An 18860-nucleotide genomic window follows, 5' to 3' on the forward strand; every position below is an offset into this window, starting at 1 on the left:
CAAATAAAACAAGTACAAGCTCAGAAACAGTGTATCAGAGAATCATAAAACAATTTAGAATGCAAGGGACCTCTGAACACCAACCTCCTGCTCTCAGCACATCCAAGTAGATCAGGTTGCTCAGCAACTTGCTGAGTATCTCCATCATTTCTCTCAAGAATGCAAACCCAGACTGTGGCACAGGAGTTGTCCTGCCTTATTCTCCATCTGCAGGGATGGGGATGGCTCCTACAGCTTCAGGGAACAGAATGGCACCTACCCCTGGACAGCATAGCAAAGGTGTGGGCTAGGCATTTCCCTAAGAGTGTTGGGAAGTAGGAGTCCCAGGTGCCTATGGCAAAAGCAAGATCCTAAAACTGAAAGCAGCTGTGGATTTTGTGCAGCTGGGAGCAGGGCAGGAGGGATAGAGAATTTCCCTTGAGGGAGTGGTCTTCAAATGAACTAGCCTTAGAGGCCTTTAATGCAATTGCATTCTAGCCCCTCCAGGGAAAGGCCTTTTCCACTGAAAACCAGTGGAAAAGTAGCAAAGTCCCTGGGTGCAACCTTCTGGGCTTGGAAAAGCCTTCTGGGAATAGTGGAGGTAGGTAGGGCTGTCTTCAAGTAGAGAGGGGACCACTCTTGTGTCTCATAAGGAAATAAGTGTCTGGTGACTAAAAGGGCCAAGGACCTGAATCAACAGCTTCACAAGGATATTTCCACTTTATTTTACATTGCATATGTCAGACTAAGTGTCAAACTAGGAGTTACTGATTCTTCAGTGAGTAGAAAATCCCTCTGTAATCTCAAAGGGAAGCCTTGGAGGGGAGCAGGATCCCACCAACCAGGCTTGCATAACTCTGAACAGCAGGTCACATCTTCCCTATCAAAGGAAAGGCCACAGTGCCACGCACCTGTCCCTGAGGACACACAGCTGCTGCCTGCAGGCAGGAATAAGCCTCTCCCTCACCTGAGCAGCTCCTGGCCCTGCAGGGACAGGGCTGGTGTCTGAGGTGTGAGGAATGCCAGGCACCCAGCTGGAAGGGCTGCCTGGGCTGAGCCCAGGAGGGAGATCACTGCTGCCTGCTGTGCAGGAGGTGCTGGAACAAGGAGCCATCTTTCTGGCTGAGGCGGGCAGGTGAATCCAGCTCTGCCACTCTCCCAGCCTGCATCACCAGCACGCGGTCTGAGTCCAGGATGGTGTTCAGCCTGTGGACAACAAATGCCAGGACACATGCTGTTGGATCTGAGGAGAAGCTCTGGATACTGCTTCCCCTGCTGGGAAGGGTGGCCCAAGACATGGCCAGCATCAGGAGCTGTGCAGGATCTCCCTCTGCACTCAAGGCCACAGTGCAGCTCCCCAGAGAGCCTCTGCTCCCTGCTGAAGTGCAGCACCTTGTAGGAGAGCACAGGGATGCCTTCCAGCTGCTGGGCATGGCAGGGCACCAGGAGCACAGAGGGAAGTTCTGGGGGGGGAAGCTCAGGGCATGCCTGATTCTGGTGTTGCACAAAATGTCTCCATCCCCGCAGGGGTTAGTGAGTTGCTTTATTTGCCCCAATGTTTCCTCACCTGCCACCTCCCAAGGGCAGCAGAAATTGTGCATCAGCTGTTATTCCCCTGCAGTCTAGCATCTTTGCTTATGATACCACCACCACTGGATTTGTACTTGCCAGACAGCCAACCACAGGACCCACTGCACACATATGTGCCCAGGTCTGCCAGCAGAGCAGCAACCTCTGGCTCTGGATGGGGAGAACAGGACAGCAGGAATGTTTCTGCACATCCATGCACCATTCAGTGTGAAACTACAGCCCTGTGAAGCTGCAAATCACAAGGAAGACACTACATAGGATTTGAGCAGGTAAAAGGCATTATGGAGTTCAAGACTCTGGTTACACCTTCATCTCCAAGAGAGTGCAGACTGCAGCACTGGAAATTACTTGGAGGGGAAAAAGACAAGTACAGAGTCACCTCCCATCCTGGATTTTACCCAAAGCTGAGTGGCACGGAAAACCATGGATACAAATCAACCCCATCATCACCTCTCTCTCCTTACTGCTCTCCCCCATTGCTCTTCACTTCAGTGGAAAAGGGGCTGGGGCCATCTTCATCTCAGGCTTGCTGCTTTGCCTTCTGCCACTCCTTCCTCTGCTGTTGCTCCTCTTTAATTACTCCCCCATCAAAGGTGGCCTCCCCACACCCAACCCAAACATACACCTCAGCCCACAGTGCCCTTGCACTTCTACTCTATTTATGCCTAACATCCCTAGTGTAGGAACCACATTCCCTTCACAGCCCTCCTGCCTCCCTCCTACATAATGTATTTAACAAGACCCACTTGATTCACTTGCCAGGCCCAGCCCACCCAGCCTGTCATCCATCACTCCCACTCCTGTGCAGCAGGACACCAGCCTCTGCCACCTGCTCATTTGATTTTTATTTTTGTGGTAACCTCTGTGCTTTGAAAACACCCTCCATACAATTGCATAACCCTCCTCCAAACGCTCCTCCACTTGGCAAGAGTAAGAGCAGAGAACACCACCTAATGCTGATCCATCCTTTCTCTGCAGTATTCATGTTCTGCCCTCCTCCCTCTGGCTGCATCCATCCACTGATTCTACTCCTAATCTCTCTGATGGGAGGCAATCACTGTTGTCCTGTCCTGCCTGGGCAGTGTCTATCTCGCTGGCATGAGGTGCAGGCTGGAACTAAACCTCAAAGGACAGAACCACCCATGAGCTGGCTGCAGCCCTCTGCTGCTGGCTGTCCTGCACTGCCCTCTACTGAGCCAGGGACACCTGCTCCTCCCCTGTCTCCCACATTGCCCCTCTCCATAGGATAGTTTTCCATTACTCCTCGCCCCTAATGTGGCAGAACCATAAGGAACAATTCACCTGCCCTACCAGCAGGCAGTGCCCAGGAAGAGAAATCTGTGATATGATGCTGCATTTTGCCTTTTGCTGACACCAGCTTCTGGGTACATTTTCCTCTTTTCACATCCAGTTGTTCCAGCACCCAGCAGAAAAGGCAAAAGGCAAGGTCAAGCTTTGGCACATCAAAAACTTTATCACAGAGACCTCCATGCTTAGCTTGAGACCCAGGCATGGAGTGTGCAGGCACCTCTCCCTGAGAGTGGCAGGATGATTTAGGCACAGAGGTTCTTCCATACCTGTGAGCAATTGTCAGAACAGTTTTGTCGGCGAAGCGCTGGCGGATGGTCTGCTGCAGCAGCTGGTCTGTCTGCTGATCCACGCTGGCTGTGGCCTCATCAATGCACAGCACCTGCCAGGGACACGGAGTGAAGGCAGCTCCCAGGCACCAGGAAAGACCCCTCTCCCTGGCTACAGACAGCCTGAGAAGTTAGCATGGGATATCTGTCCCCATTACACCTCCAACTCTGCACACTCCTCTGCTGTCCCCAGGCAGCCACCAGCAGGTCACCCTCCCCCTTGCTGCGACGGGGGCAGGGCACTCACCTTGGCCTGTGTCAGGAGGGCTCTGGCCAGACACACCAGCTGCCTCTGTCCCACAGACAGACTCCTTCCCCTCTCTCCCAGCTCGCTGTCCAGTCCACCTGCAGGAATCAAGACCAGCAGTCACCTGCATCACCCACACAGTGCCCCAGACAGCTCCACCAGTCCAAGTTTTTCCCAGTGGCACACAAAATCCCAATTCTGCTCGGGCCCAGGCCTTAGGAACTGGAGCCTTTACAATTAGACATGAGCAACATCTGGCACAGTTCCCTTAGAACTAAGGCCTAGCTTATCCCTCAGCTACTCCTCTAACACCCACTGAGGCCTGGTCTCACCAGCAAACTTCTGCCACCCAATCCATCACCTGCCAGTCCATTTGCCTCCAAATGTCAGGTAATGCCACTGGCTCCCACTGACCTGTTCCCACACTGGTTCTAACCTTGCCTAACCCATTCCCTACTGCATCCACCTCAGCTCCCTGCCTGAGCTAAGGCCTTCCCTCCTCTTGCAGAACTAGCACTCATCAGCTGCTTCTCACTGGTTTCCAGCTCACCAATCTGAGTAACAGCATCCCACAGGTGGCACTGCTCCAGCACCTCCTGGAGCTCAGCATCCGTCCGTTTTCCCTGGGGGTCCAGGTTTTCTCTGATTGAGCCACTGAACAAAAACGGATCCTGAGGGATGATGGCCAGCCTGGATCTGCAAGCAAACAAAAGCCAAGGGCCCATGGGATGGGTTCTGCAGAAAAGCAAAGATCTGCTACTTCTTTTTTTATGGGGTGTCTTAGTTTGCTACAAATCCTAGAGGCACAGAGACATACAGCCTGGTTTCCTTAGCACAACTGTCAAGAAATAACAGAGAGATTCATAAAAAGCTGCCACAATCAGAAAAGAGGGTGCCACAACAGTGAGTTCTTTGCTCCTCACTCTTTACTTTGGCATCCAGCCACTGTACAGCTACCCTTCACTCTGCTCAGCCATACCTCAGCTCCTCCAAGCCCACCAGCTGGCTGTCAACACCATCGAGGAGAATCTGGCCTGATTTCATCTCCACCATACGGAAAAGGGCCAAGAAAAGGGTGGATTTCCCAGATCCTGTGCGACCCACAATGCCCAGCTTCTCTCCAGGGTAAACAGTGAAGCTCACACCATCAAGTGCATTAGGCAAGCCTGGTCTGTACACCAGGACCACCTGCTGGAACTCCACAAGCCCCTTGCTTGGCCAGTCAGCAGAAACCTAAGAGGCATACACAGGTGAGAAAGGGTAAGATAATGATTGATTGTCATCTTCAGCATCACTTCCCCACAGTCCAAGCCCCACCCTTTAGATGGTTGCTTGGCTTCTGAGAAGAACCAACACACAGCCCAGTCCCACCTCCAGCTCACTCCTAGGCTTGTTCTTCCATCACAGCTTGTATCTAGCGCCCATTCTGCTTCCCTACTCCTTCCCCTCACTCCCACCTTCACCAGTTCCTGTCAGAGATTCAGCCTCCCCAGGAGATACACTCATAAATGATGAGTGATCAAGGTGGTTTCTGTGGTGAGGGCCCTCCACCCATTCACTGGAACCCTGTGATTTCCCTAGGGGGCAAGTGCAGAGCAAAGAGCCAGAAGATGGGCCACTACTTGAGGACACATTTGAGCTTTTACCTGGACCAATTTATCCTGAGGCTCCATGGGGATGTCTGTGGTGTACTCCTCTGTCCGCTCCACACTCACCATCATCATCTCTGTGTGAGTGAAACTGTCAATGAGGCCTGAGAGCAGGTGTGTGACAGACAGGGCATATGACAGTGCCAGGCCCACAAGTCCTGTGAGGACAAAAGCAAAAGCAAGAATGTTAGTGGCAGGGAAGGAGCTGACATCTTGCTGGGCAGACAAAAAGAAAAAACAAAGGAAGATCCAGAACTCTGAAGTCTGGAGTCACACTTGAGGCTGGGGACACACAGGAGCAAAGACAGGAACTGAAGCACTGCACTGCGGGTGACTTGCTAGCACCAGGAAGCAGGAGCTCTGGATCTTACCCTAGTGTAGGAAAATGTGTAGCTCTGGCCTGGGAGAGGAGAAACCCCTTGGGCACAGCCTAGGAGAGGACATAGATCAGTCCCTGCCAGCCTACCTGGATTTCCCAGCTGCTTCTGGTGCTGGATGATGGCAATCCCTGCTATAGCAGTAACCACAGCAACCCCAATCATCTGCAAGCGGATGTCCAGCCACTCCATCACTGTTTTGCTGGCAAAGAGACAGCGCTGGTTCTGCTCCAGATGCAGCTGATTCTCCAACTCAAACCTGTCAGGCACACAACAGAGGTTTGCATTTCTCAAATTCCTCTCCTGCTGCCCTGGACAAAGGGCATTCCAGCCACCCCATACCAGCCCCACAAGAGGAAGGGCTTGGCTCTGAGCTCTGTCTCTCTGGGTGCTTGTGCTCCCTGCTCACCTCTTTGTTGCCCGCATGGCTCTGATGGTGCTCAGTCCCGAGAGGGTCTCAGAGAAGTGGGTGTAAATGGGAGACAGGGTGATGCTGTGCAGGCGCTTCAGCTCCCGCGATGTGAATCGGTAATAGCGCTGGACGAAGAAGTAGACTACAGCCAGAGGGAGCAAGACCAGACCAATCCAAGGGAGACCATAGGTCATTATCACCAGCATGCCCAAGAGCCCGTAGATGTTGGCTAGGAAGATGTTGAGGATGAATGGCAGGCTGTCATCCACACAGTACAGGTCTGAGGAGAAGCGGTTCAGGATGCGGCCTGTTGGTGTGCTGTCAAAGAAGGTGACTGTGGCCTGGCAGTAAGGGAACCAGACAGTAAGAGCCAATCAGGTGCCGTGAGACCCAACCACAGAACAGTGTGCAGGAGAGCAGCATCAAGGGGAGCAGATAAGGCCACAAGGAGGTGGCCACCACAACCCACTTCCTTACCTCAGCCTCCAAAGCCAGCATCCAGTAGCAGCCAAACAACTCACATACTGTTTGCATGGAAAAAGGAAGCACTCCTTCTGTATCGAATGGCTGACAGCTACTGAGAAAGCAGGCACTCAGACACCATGATGGCCCCACAGCAGCAAGGCAAATCTAGCCTCTAATCTGAATTTCCAGTCTCCTAATCCTAACTCTAGCCTGAGGACCCAAGGAAGCCAAAAACATAAAGTTAACTGACAGATGCCAGCATCAGCCCCAGATGCTGCTTAATAACTCCTTCCAATCTCATCTAAACCTGAACTCACCATCCTGCAAAAGCTACTTTGACTTGACTGGCTATACATCTAAGGCTAATGAGTGAACAGATGCAGGTGGGAGCTGTAAATCATCCTTCCATGGAATGAACAGGACACATTTTGAACCTCACTCATTGGCCCCTTGTGCTGGCTGTGGTGCAGCCCTTTGGAATACAGTCCTACCAGCCAATACCAACAGAAACCTTAATCTATCTCCCACACCTGTACTCCCAGCTATGAGAAGAATGGCAGCTTGCAGGAGCCTCAGCCAGCTCTGGACTTTGTGCCCATTACCTTTAGAACCCTTTGGAGCAGGCGGTTGTGAATGACAGAGGCAGCCCGGAGAGCACCATAAGCAAAGAGGAACGCCCGAATAATGGTGAACAGGGAATTGGCCCCTGCAATGCTCCCATAAACTATCAGGTAGAAATTCACATCCACTGAGCCATTGGGAGGGGCTGGGGTCTTGTCCAGATCTTGAATGGGGGAACTGGAAAAAAGGAGGAAGATAATGAATCTGGCAACATCGTCCTGACAGTAAACTCACAGATAGGGCATGAGAACCCCAGAGCATACTCCAGGGGAAATCAGGATACTTTAGCCTGATACTCCTGTTACACCCCTTTGGCATGTTGGGACAAATACTCTGATTACTATGCAGCTAGGGGTCTTCCATCAGCCCCAGACAGAAGCCTTTCTGGCACATTATCAGGTCAGGGATTTTGATTCTGTTTGTCAAGGCAGCCACACACACCCCCTGAAGTGGTCAGTTTATCCATCCCTGCTCTCCAGGATCTTCACCCGAAATGCACTTAAGGACATCTCCTGCTCCCTCTGGCACCTCTGGACCATATTTACTTACACAAGCCCAGCAGTGGAGAAGAGAAGCAGCTCTGGGGAAGGCAGGGAAGCTGAGCAGGCCATCACAGAGGTATTTGCTGTCTGGGATATGCTGGAGATCCAGTATGACAGCCACCAATCCGAGATATTTCTGGAGGCTACAGAGAAAGACAGACTATGTAAAGAGAAATTCTGCTTCTGAATCAGCAAACATGAAGCTGAAGGGGAAGCTGCTGGACAACTTTTGCATAGTCTCACTGCCCAGTACAGTCCTTCCCCCGTCAGTAGTAGTGTAGGAGCAAGTGAACAGCCTTGAGGGCAGCAGCGACACAGCACTGCTACAGAGGTGTGTTCAAAGCCCTGGCATCCTTCCTTCTGGACTCCATGCAGCCAGGGAATGAGACAAGAGGAGAGGAGTGTCTAAAGAGAGCTGTGCTGCTGGGTCACTGCCTCACCTTGCATCAGGAACAGTGAGAAGAGGATTGATATTGCTAAGCAGCTGCCCATTGCCATCCAATAGGCCTTGTACACCTGAAAAGCCACTGCCCCTTCTTTCTTCTCTTCCTCCTTGTGGATGAGATTATGGTTTTGGGTTGGTTCTTCTGCCTCTGTCTTTATGGCCTCTTCCCGTGCCTGTTCATTAGGGGCTGTGGGGATAGATGCAAAAGCAAAGGTCAGTGCAGTGTTAAATTCTTCCTGCAGCTGCTCCTAAATGTGAACAGAGCAAGTCTAAACTATGAGGGACACTTTTTTCCCTCCTCTCTCCTCTTTCAAGACAGGTGCACCAACCCTGGCAGTTCTTCATCCAAAACTGGACTACAAGTGGAACAAGAGATGCAAATACTGCTCCAGACCAATACCCAATGACATGTGGGCCTTCTGTCCTTCTGTGTATACACCACCCACATATCAGCACTGCCACAGCAGAACAAGATGATGGGAGTTCTGCTCTAAAGCCTTCAGGTACAGGTTCTGTCTGGAAGGTCAGCTGTGCTGCCCCAGCTATCCTTAAGCTCATCAGGAACAGACCTTTATCCTTATCCCCCTTGTCTGTATCCTTGAACTTGGGGAAGGCTTCAACAAGTGGCAGGATATCAGCTGGTGTGCCTGTGGAGAGAGACATGCAAATTCTTCAGCATCTGTGAGGAATGGGTGACAACTTTCCACCCTCCCACTGCCTCTTGCTCTGAAATGACCCAGTTTTGTTCCCTCAAGGGCTGTCCTGTTTTATCTGTACATCTGCACATCCTCCTGCACCCCATCTTTGCACACATGCAGTGTTCTCAGTGTGCTCTTTTATCACTGGGTTCCCCACTAGTCAATCCTAATCCCCCCAAGCCATTCCAAGACACAGGCACAAGTGAATGCCTGAGAAGACAGACAGTGTACCTGTCTTAACTATCCTGCCATTGTCCATCAGCAACAAGGCATCGGCCTTCTCCAAAAACTCTGTCCTGTGAGTGCAAAGGACCCTGGTCTTATGTTTGAGAACTCCGAAAATGCATTTCCACATAATGTGTTTGGCTACATCTGCATCAACAGCAGCCAGGGGATCATCAAGGAGGTAAAGTTCTTTCTCCTGGGCGGGGGACAAAAGAAAAAATGATACAGCTGTTGGGCCTGCTGGAGCAGGCAGTGCTGTACAGAAAAGTCCAAGTGTCTCTGTGTGGCAGCACCTTTAGGCTAGCACAATGTGCTTTAAAGAAATGCTGCCAGAACTGTACAGCTGAGTGCTTCCAGACTCTTTATATTTGACTTGGCAAGATCTGCCACACAGTAATGCCCTTGTTATTTACCTGGTAAACAGCTCTGGCAAGGGCTATTCGAGCCTTCTGTCCCCCACTGAGTGTCACACCATTTTCACCCACCTCTGTCTGGTCACCTGCTGGTAAAATCTGAAATATTCAAGAAAATAATTTAGAAAGGAACAAGAAACTGCTGGGGACTCAAAACCAGGATACATGGGCCCCTCTCCAGTCTCTGGCAGTAATTTCTAAGGCTGACACCTTACCAACAATTAAACAATGCAACAATCTATACACTGGTTCTACAGACAACTAGCAAGGCTTATTTATGCAACACAAACCTCTTACACTCCAGAATAGGGTGCTCACATCTTAACTACCCATTGAGAGCAACTTCTGGTCCAAGGTAATTGCACACAGTAATTTTCTGTGAGAACAAGGGCCGTGTCTCCATCAAAATTATGCCAGAGTCCTTCCAAATGGCATAACAGTAAAATCTACCAAATTTCAGTACCTGGAAATAAGTCTCCTCTCGGTTTGGTAGCATAGGTGTATTTTACAAAATCTCAAATAGAAATCGTGCCTTTACAGAGTGTTCATAGCTCTGGCCAAAATAAACAGGAGCTGCTAAAGCTTGGTACTTCAGAAAATCAGGCATTAGCTTATAAACTGGGAGAAGGCTAGATTCCTATATATACCATATATACAGCCAAGTTTACTGGCTAATACAGTCATAAACCTCAAATTTAGAATATATGTCAGGAGCACTGACTTAGCCCTTCAAAACCCCAAAGAAGTTGCTTCTGATCCTCCCCCCAAAAAAGCATCAGCTGCTGATAGGTTCTGCTTGAAAAACCCAACAGTCATCAGCTCTGCAACAACAACTCCTTTCCCCAGCATGAAGAGCTTTTGGCTCAGCAGCAGAAGAAGCCACCCAAAGTGCTACAAGAGTGACTTCACACCTTAAAGAAGTATGGGCACGCTAGGAACTGTGTGGGCTTGGTAATCAGAGCAACACTGTGTGATGGGACATTGGAGCAGCAGTCTGAAACAATAAACACTGATCCCATGAGGCTCAGGATGGATGCAAAAGCCTGCCAAGAAGGCCCAGGCAGGTTTCCAGCCTAGGCACTCACATTTAGGTCCTCAGAGAGGGCACAGGCCTCCAACACCTCCTCGAACAGCCTGGCATCATATTCCCGCCCAAAAAGGATGTTTTTGCGGACAGTGGTAAACTGTATCCAAGGCTCCTGGGTGGCCAGACCAAATCCTTGCTCCAGGTCACAAACATACACTCGTCCACCTTGTCTGCAAGCACAACAGAAATGGGTATAAAGGGCAACAAAGGAAAGCAGCTGGCAGATCAAAATTACCCACAAGTCAGGATAGCACTGGACAATTCCCACATGGAGAGACCAGGCAGGGAAAACTCTTTAGGCTACTTACTTAATGAGCTCTCCAGTGATGGCTGCAAGCAGAGAGCTTTTGCCAGAGCCAACCTTCCCAACAACGCCCAGGAGCATTCCCTGCAAAGGGAAAGGAAAAGAAGCAAACTGATGTGCTCATGCAGGGCAGCTCATCCAGATTTCTTGAGCCACACATAGGCTGTAAGGAAGCTGACTGCTAGGACCATCTCCTGTTCAGCAGTGCAGCTGGGTACAGATGTCAGACTCCTGATATGACAGGACACAGATTTGCAAGGAGTGTTAACTCTAGAGCCCTGCTCTGTTCCCTGTCCAGTTGTCTCCAGCAGCAATAGTAGAAAGCAGAGAGAACTAGTTAATCTCCTGTCTGTAAGGCATGGATGCTCTCTAGAGCCTTTCAGACTTTCAGTGTCCTGTGCCTCTTGACCTAGAGAAGATTTTGATGCACAGCTCCTAGACTGAGGAAAACATGCCACCTCTGCTCCATTATTTCTAATTCCCTGTATTCTTTCTCGAATGCATTTTTCTCTATTACCTCCCGTGTCCTTGCTCACCTTTCTCACTGACAGGTTCTCAATGTGCAGTTGCAGACTGCCTGTGGATGAGGGCTGCCTGGTGATCTCCTCCTCAGCTGGCACCCATGAGAAGTCTGCACATTGCATCTCCACGGCAGTAGCAGCATCTGAAGGGCTATCTACGAGCCAAAACCCAAACAGCAAAGCATTGCTATGAGAAGATCAGAAAATTAAAGGTATCTAGCATCACAAATATCATCAGCTTTGTTCCCAAATGCAGAGACCATGGATGAGGCACTGCATGATGCCCCTAACCCAACCACAGAATGGGACTCTTGCCTACTCACTTGTCCTTAAACTTATACATCCCTTCTTCCAACCCTTCTGTCTCCAGCTCACACCGGACACATGTGATACAACCTGGTTTTATTATTGCTGAAGGTAAAAGAATGGCAGGGAGCTGGCCAAAGGCAATGAAAGGAAAGGGAGCTAATATGGCTCAGGAGAGGGGCAGCCACTCAAGCCTTTCTGCCATGTGAAGCCAAGTTTGTTGATGGCTGCAGTGTCAGAAGAGCTTTGGTCAGAGGACAGAGCTGCTTGTTCTACTGGGACATTAATGGCTCTGTTGGGACAAGCAGTGGCTTATGGTTGGTAAAGCAGAATGTTATAGCCTTGTCTCCTGCTTTCCACAGAAATTAGGAGAAGTGTATCCACTCTGCCTCTACCCAACTGAACATCCTGAATCACGGGGTGACAGCCAGCTGCCCTCCAGCACTGCCCCTGGGCCTCGCACCTCAGCCCTCTGCTCTGAGTGTCTGCTGATGTCTCAGATTCCTTAACTGTTACCTAGGGCATAATAAGCTTCCAGGTCCTGGTCCATGAGTTCAAAGAATTGCTGGATTCGATCCAGGGAAACTTTGGCCTCCAAGATCCCATTCAGCACCCATGGGAAGCTGTTGAGGGGTAGAATAAGCATCCCAACAAGGGCCAGTGCTGTGAACACCTGCATGGGTAAGCAAACAGCCATGAGTTGGAGCCAGCACCTCCCCTGTATCCTCCAAACAGCTTCACCAGTGAGAGCCTGAAGAGCTGTGGAGAGACATGGGCTGGGTTTATTTCCCAGACAAGACGCCTCAGCATTGCAGTTCCAGCATAGACTGTGTTCTGCACAAGTTTGGAGCTCTCTCGACTACCGACTCACCTTTGTGGCAGTGAGCTGGTTACCCAACAGGACATAGGTGACAAAGATGGCAATGGAGATAACAACAGGGAGTGCTGCCCACAGGTACACGCACAAAGCATCCAGGTAACTGATGGCCCGCAGCTTCTGCAGCTCTTTGGCCCGGCAGGATTTTATCCTGGCGCTGAAGTGCTGCTCCCAGGCGTAAAACTTGATCACCCGAATGCCACACAGGAACTCTGTCATTAGCTGCAGGCAACCAGAAAAGAACATCAAGCAAACAGTGCCAAGCCAACCTGGGCTGTGCCTGTCTCCTGCTAAGGGTCAAGCTAGAGATATCAGGAATCATTTATTGGTAACAAAGGCATAAACTTAAGTGACAACTACAGTGGAAACTTTGTGCTCATCCATCCCACCAGCTTCTTAATCCACCCATGCTGTGCACAACCAAGGAAATGGCAAAATATTACACTACTTTCCAAGTGAAAGATAAACAACACAGGTGAAGGGATATGTGGAATTGCTAGCTCCAGCCTGGATACTATTCACTTGTGCTGACTTGACAGTGCCTTGAGATAACATCTGACTCTCAGGCCTGGTCCTGCCCTGACACAGCTGGTTTGTATCCAGAGCCTGGCTGGCTCTTTTCCAGAACGCTGTTGTCCCTGCAGGATGCAGTCCTCTCGTTTCTGTTCTCAGGTCAGCATATGTAGAGCAAGCTGACTGTGTCTCTGCCCAACATTAAAGAAGACTAACAAGAGAGACTTTATTCAGCAAACCAGTCTTACAAAGACAAAGTTCAGCATAATCAGATACAACTCTAGTAGATGCACCTACTGTTGGAAAAACATGTATTTTTAAAGCTACCAACAGTTTTGACAGGGAGTTGACCTAAGTTTCATGCTTCAAAGCATGAGTGAAACTGCTGTCCCCTCAAATTAGAGATACAATGCTAAAAGGTGGGAATCAAACGTTGAGAGGAGAGATGGCACTGCAAATAGGAGAAAAGCAGTGGAAAAGACTGAGAGTGCCAAGCCTTGAGCCATATAAAATTACATCCATGATCATTGCCCTTGTCCAGATTGAAAGCCACTTCATCATTGATGGCATCACTGGAGCAATAGGATGGATGCAAATCTAGAGTAAGCCATTGGGAATCTGACCTTTACTACACACAGAAAAGAAACTTGCAAGGCAACCTAAATTAGCCCAGGGGACAAGACAAGCATTAAAGGTTCACAATCTTATGGGTGGTGAAACTATATCACCTTGAAACACTTTTGACCAAAGTGTGTGTGTGTGTGTATGTGTGTGTCTGTGTGTGTTGCCCCTTCTGGCATTCTTCTCAACAGCTGTGATTCAATTAATCTGCTTTGGACCATGACTAGTGGCAAGAAGCCAATGTTCTGGGACAAAGAGGGAAAAAATATAAACTCAGAGGGACACCCCTGCCCCTCACCCACCTTGACTCGTGTGTCCTTGTGCTTCAGCATCTCCTGGTTGTTCACCATGATGCGGTTAGCTATGATCTTGTTGATGGGCACCAGCAGCAGTGCCAGGGCCACACCTCCCAGGAAGGCTATCCCCACTTGCTCGTACAGGAGGTAGAGGGTAACGGCAAGCTGGACAGGCAGGCTCCACAACTCATGGAAGCTGTAGCAGAAGTTGACCAACCTATTGGTGTCCGTGCTCATGAAGTTGACAATCTCCCCCACAGTGAAGCGGGCAAGGCTGGTGCCGCTGACGCGCAGAGCCTTGCGGTAGATGGCGGAGATGACGGCGGCCCGCACCATCAGCGCCACCTTGTTCATCTCGTACCTGAACTGGCTCCGCAGGAGAGCGCCCAAGAAGGAGCCAGCAAAGAGCCCAAGGGCATACAGAATCCCGTGGCTCAGGGGCTCCTGCCGTGACTCCATGAAGTTCACCAGCAAGTTCAGAAGCAGAGGACCTGAAAATCCCAGCAGACTGTCAGCCAGCTTGAGAAGTCCAAGGGTGTAGAAACGAAGCCCGAAGGTGGTGTGAAGGACTGACAGGAGGCGCACAGCTTTCTGAGCATGGTATGAGCTGTCTGGAGCATCACTGCTCCCATCATCTCCAGCAATGATTGGGCTGGTAAGAGACTCTGTCTCCTCCTCTGCTTGCTGAAGAGCTGCCTTCTTCTGCCAGCAAGAGTAGAACCGGTCGCAGACTCGGGCAGCCTGGAGCTGGTGAGGAAGCACATAGACGTCCTGTGGCTGGTTCAGCTTGTGCTGGTAGCCACGCTTCATAAGGGGGTTCATCCAGGTGTAAAAGAAGCGGGAGAGCCAGCTCTCACCATCCTCTGCCACTCTCTGCTGGTCAGGCACTGGGATCCCTGGCCCTGAGACGGGCTGGTCCTCTTGCCAGGAGCGATTGATGGAGAGGAAGTCTTGCCTGGCAGCAGTGGGGAAGAGGTAGCTGACCACGTAGGCAAGCAGAGAGGCCAGCTGCAGACACAGAATGGCGAACCTGGCGGAGGCGCCGGGGCGGGCAGGGGACCAAGCTGTCCCACTGTGGCAGTACCACAGCAGGGTGATGATGGAGGAAGGTAGGGGCAAGAGCGTGAGGAGAGCCAGGACTGCAGGGCCCCTGGTAAAGCCGTGAATGGATCTGTGGAGCACGAGAAGAGCGAAGCCGTGCACCAGCCATGCCAGGGCAGCGGTGCCATTGGCCAGCACTTCCAGGTACACAGGGCCCAGCTCCTGCTGGGAAATGGTGGCTGGGATGGTGTCAGCAAGGAACAACCCAGCAAGTATGAAGGAGGCAGTGATTCTCCACCCCCAGCTTGGCCTGCAAGGCACACCAGAGCCAGACCTTGAGGAGGAAAGAGCAGTGAAATAAATTACAGTTGGAATTCCACTACCTCTCGGTCAGTACTGTCCTTTCTTCCTCTCCTCTTCCCCATGTTTATACATCCACTCCTACTTAACCTTCTGGATACACCTCCCTAGATCTGTAACTTTTTCTGACTATAAGCATTGCTAAACTACATCAGGTCAATACAGCTCACTCTTTGGTCAACACCAGAGATTTAGATGCTACCAAAGAAAAGCATTTCTTTATAGAAATTTGTTTGCAAACTACGATATTTTGTGGTGAAATCAGATTCCAATCCTTGAGGATTAATAGCAAGAAAAAGTATATTTAATCTCTTTAACAGAAATTTTGGATAATGAAATTCCCTGCATCACATATCTGATCCTTGATTTCTTTGTCTAGCAGATATTTTTTCTAGAAAAATTATTTTTATCACTGTGAGTTTCAGTGATGCTGTGCTTATAAGATCTATAATCTATTGCCTATCAAAATACTTCATTATCACTGGATTCTTTGTGGCCTTTCAGTATCAGTGAATGTTGTCATGTTTAGGAATTTCAGATGAGGGTAAACAGAAAAACAATTCTGCATTTCTCTAAACTCCTTATTGCCTTATATACAACTTCAATGCCACCTTGAATTTATATCCTCTATCAGAGTACTCCAAGTTTCCTCAGTCCTCATTCACTGAAAAAGATTTTAATTACTTTCTGTGATTTTATGCCCACAATCTCCTCTATTCTTTCTGCATTCCTTTCTGTACACTGAATTAAAATGGATGCTGACAAATATAATAGCATTATAATATTGTGTCCTTCCCTAAATACATATTCAGCACATGATAGGGAGATACAATTTCCAGGCTTTCCACCCCACCTCCAGTCCTGCATAGCAATCAAGAGCCAGAGGAGTCAGTTGTCATACCTCGGAGTGCCAAGGAAGCAGGCACTGACCACTGCAAGGATCGCATGAGGAATCACGCTTAGTGTCAGCTGGTTAAAGCAATGGCCAACGCTGCCACGGAACCACACAGGGAGTGGATCTTCTGGGCTGGTCCCACACAAGCTAGCCAGGATGTTCTCCATCCTTTGCTGGTAATTCAGTCTGAGAGACAGGATGTCCTAGGGTAAAGAAAAAGCAGCATGAGGTAAAAAACATAAGAACTACTACAGCCCCAGTCCAAGATGGAGTGATGAGTAATTAACAGAGCTAGAAGGAAGTTCCTGGGTCATAGTCCAAGCCCGGCTATTGTTCACTCATTATCATATAATCTACTTAAGAAAATTATCAAGGGCCAGGTGAAAATAAATTATCTTGTTTATTCCCTTAAGTCACCACGGGACTGCAATGCCTTGTGAGTTTGAAGCTTTCTGATTTCCAGGTTGAATTTTTTTTTTCCCATGGCAAGTTTATCCTCTATAAGTAGGATAAGGAAGTATTTTCCTGTCTATGGATTGGCATGAAAAATATTTTGAGCTGCTTAAACATTAACCTATTCATTATATTTCCATGTTCACAACACTTCCCACCAAGGAACTCCTTGAGGCAGCGTGTAATATGAAACATCCCCCAGACGGCGGGGGAGGATGCGGGTGCCCATCCTGGAGCAGGCGGTACCCGAAAGCTACGGACTGGCGAGCCAGCCCCCTGTGTGTGCCGCCCCGCGGCCTGAAGCACACCTGGCAAGGCCTCGGCTTTACAGGAGTTTCTGCTCGCACCAGCCCGTCCCATCTCCAGCCCAGGGCCGGCCGAGCGCCACGGGCCGGGCACCGCACCGAGCTCGGCAAAGCGGGGGCACGGCAGCACCACGGCAGCACCCCGGCACAGCTGCGGCCCTCAGCACAGCAGCACCTAAGCACGGCAGCACCCCGGCACAGCGGCCCTAGGCACCGCAGCAAGCCGACACAGCACCACCCCGGCACGGCAGCAGCGCACCGAGCTCGAGCCGGTGCGGGGGCGGCGCTGCGGCCGCCACGTGCCCGGGCCGGGCGCGCCCCCCGCCGTCCCCGCCGCCCCCGGGCCCGGTACCTCGGCTCCCCGCGGCGCAGGCCCCGCCCCCTGGCGGCCCGGAGGACGCGGCGCAGCCCCGAGAGCAATCCAGGCCGGAGCAGCAGCCGAGCTGAGGGGCAAGAGCGAGCCAATGCAGCACGCACAGCCCGCTCAGTGTAACAACCTTCCGGTTAAAAAACATAAATTACCCAAACTAAAAGCTAGGCTCCAGCCATGAACGTGATTTCCCCCAGAATTCCTCTAGTTCTGTCCTGGTGATCATATCCCTCCCTTCCTTTTCCTAAGATTTTTGGCTCACAGCATCTGAACTGTTTGTACACTGTGAAAAACGCCAGTCACTTGGTTTTAGAATTTTAGAAGTTTAATAGTAATACAATGGTTATAAAAATGGTAATATAATTAGAGTAATAAAAATTTGGACAATTAGGATTTAGGACAATACAAGGCAATAAAAACAAAGCGTTAGGGAGAGTCCAGGGTACCTCTTTCTGGGCAAAATAAGCCCGAAAAAGGACACACGTTAACAGAGGATTAACCCTTAAAAGCAATAGCCTGTTGCATATTTATACATCTCATACACGATGCATAAATTCCATTCAAACACAGGATTCTGTCTGGTCAGCATCAACTTCTTCCTCTTAATCCTGACGTTATCTTCAGGGATGAGAGAGGCAGGAAGAAGTTCGTTTCTTCTGATAATGGAGCAATAAATTCTCTTTCTCTGAAAGATTTGTGTCCTGTGGTCCTGCTATCTTGGTGCAAGTACCTCATTCCTTTCTTTTTAAAAAGTATCTTACATAGCACAGTTTCTATTTTAACATTATATTATAACCTAAAATTATATTTAACACACTACTTAAGAAAATTAATAGAGCATAACTTTCTACATAACACATATAATATTCATTTTAATATTTGCGAAGAACCAATCATAAAGTACACATTTTTCACACCCACCTGATGCACATTACAGACTTGCACTGTCACCGTGTCAACTAGCACAGGAATATTTATGGGCCACTGTGTTATCCAAACATCAACAGGTATAGCCCAGGCAGTGCTTTTACAGTATAAATTTACTTTTACAGGTACAGCATTCTTTGCTTGTAAGACAGAAGACTACAAGATGAAAATAACATTACTATAAGAGCACCTTGCCAATAACACACCAGTCTACTCACAGTGGCAGAGCTCTCCTGGCATAGCGAGAGGACCTGATGTTAACCTAACACAACCATCTGAATAACACAGGGTAAACAAATCCTCTCTGATTCACCTGTGTTGTGTTCAGTGACTGTCTGCAGCACAAACACACCCATGCATGCAAGCAGCACCCCCAAATGTGACACTCATTCTTTCCTATAAGAGTATGTTGCATTGGGGTGGGGGGCGTAAATGCACAACTTTCCAGATGAGAGAAAGCAAACTGGAGAGGACATCCAGCTCCATCTGCTCTGGACTATTATACAGTAACAGGAGGCTGCTGTAAATGTCACCACACTACCTAGCAATTTTAGCTGCTAGTGGTGATTTTTATAGCAGATGATCTGAATGTTTCAACTGTACCAAACCCTTCCCAGTACTCTGTTGCCAGGGAAAATAAGCATACAACCACTACCGGTAGAAAACTTTACTTTCGACATGCAG

The 18860-nt window shown here is 49.6% G+C and overlaps 1 protein-coding gene across 1 annotated transcript; it reads right to left on the minus strand.

Moving 5' to 3' along the window:
* Positions 1 to 12: 12 nt before the first annotated feature.
* Positions 13 to 17011, minus strand: ABCC10 (ATP binding cassette subfamily C member 10). Its single transcript, XM_064708712.1, has 22 exons — positions 16883 to 17011; positions 16128 to 16324; positions 13832 to 15200; positions 12390 to 12617; positions 12035 to 12191; positions 11228 to 11367; positions 10696 to 10775; positions 10386 to 10557; positions 9301 to 9399; positions 8894 to 9083; positions 8534 to 8611; positions 7960 to 8151; positions 7527 to 7662; positions 6959 to 7154; positions 5889 to 6232; positions 5569 to 5738; positions 5100 to 5260; positions 4433 to 4686; positions 4004 to 4149; positions 3454 to 3551; positions 3147 to 3259; positions 13 to 1185 (listed from the first exon to the last, which is right to left on the minus strand). Exons 2-22 carry the CDS (start codon positions 16286 to 16288, stop codon positions 1050 to 1052), a joined length of 4620 nt encoding a protein of 1539 aa, XP_064564782.1. The 5' UTR covers positions 16289 to 16324; positions 16883 to 17011; the 3' UTR covers positions 13 to 1049.
* Between the last annotated feature and the right edge of the window lie 1849 nt (positions 17012 to 18860).

The sequence above is a fragment of the Zonotrichia leucophrys genome, chromosome 3, assembly GCF_028769735.1.
Source record: "Zonotrichia leucophrys gambelii isolate GWCS_2022_RI chromosome 3, RI_Zleu_2.0, whole genome shotgun sequence".
Taxonomy (NCBI): Eukaryota; Metazoa; Chordata; class Aves; order Passeriformes; family Passerellidae; genus Zonotrichia; species Zonotrichia leucophrys.

Coding starts and splice junctions, on each gene's coding strand:
- ABCC10 (XM_064708712.1), bottom strand. CDS start 16,288: ATGGAGAACATCCTGGCTAGCTTGTGTGGGACCAGCCCAGAAGATCCA. Junction 8,152..8,533: donor CAAGGGGGATAAGGATAAAG/GTCTGTTCCTGA, acceptor CTATCCCCACAG/CCCCTAATGAACAGGCACGG. Junction 5,261..5,568: donor GAAGCAGCTGGGAAATCCAG/GTAGGCTGGCAG, acceptor TTGTCCTCACAG/GACTTGTGGGCCTGGCACTG.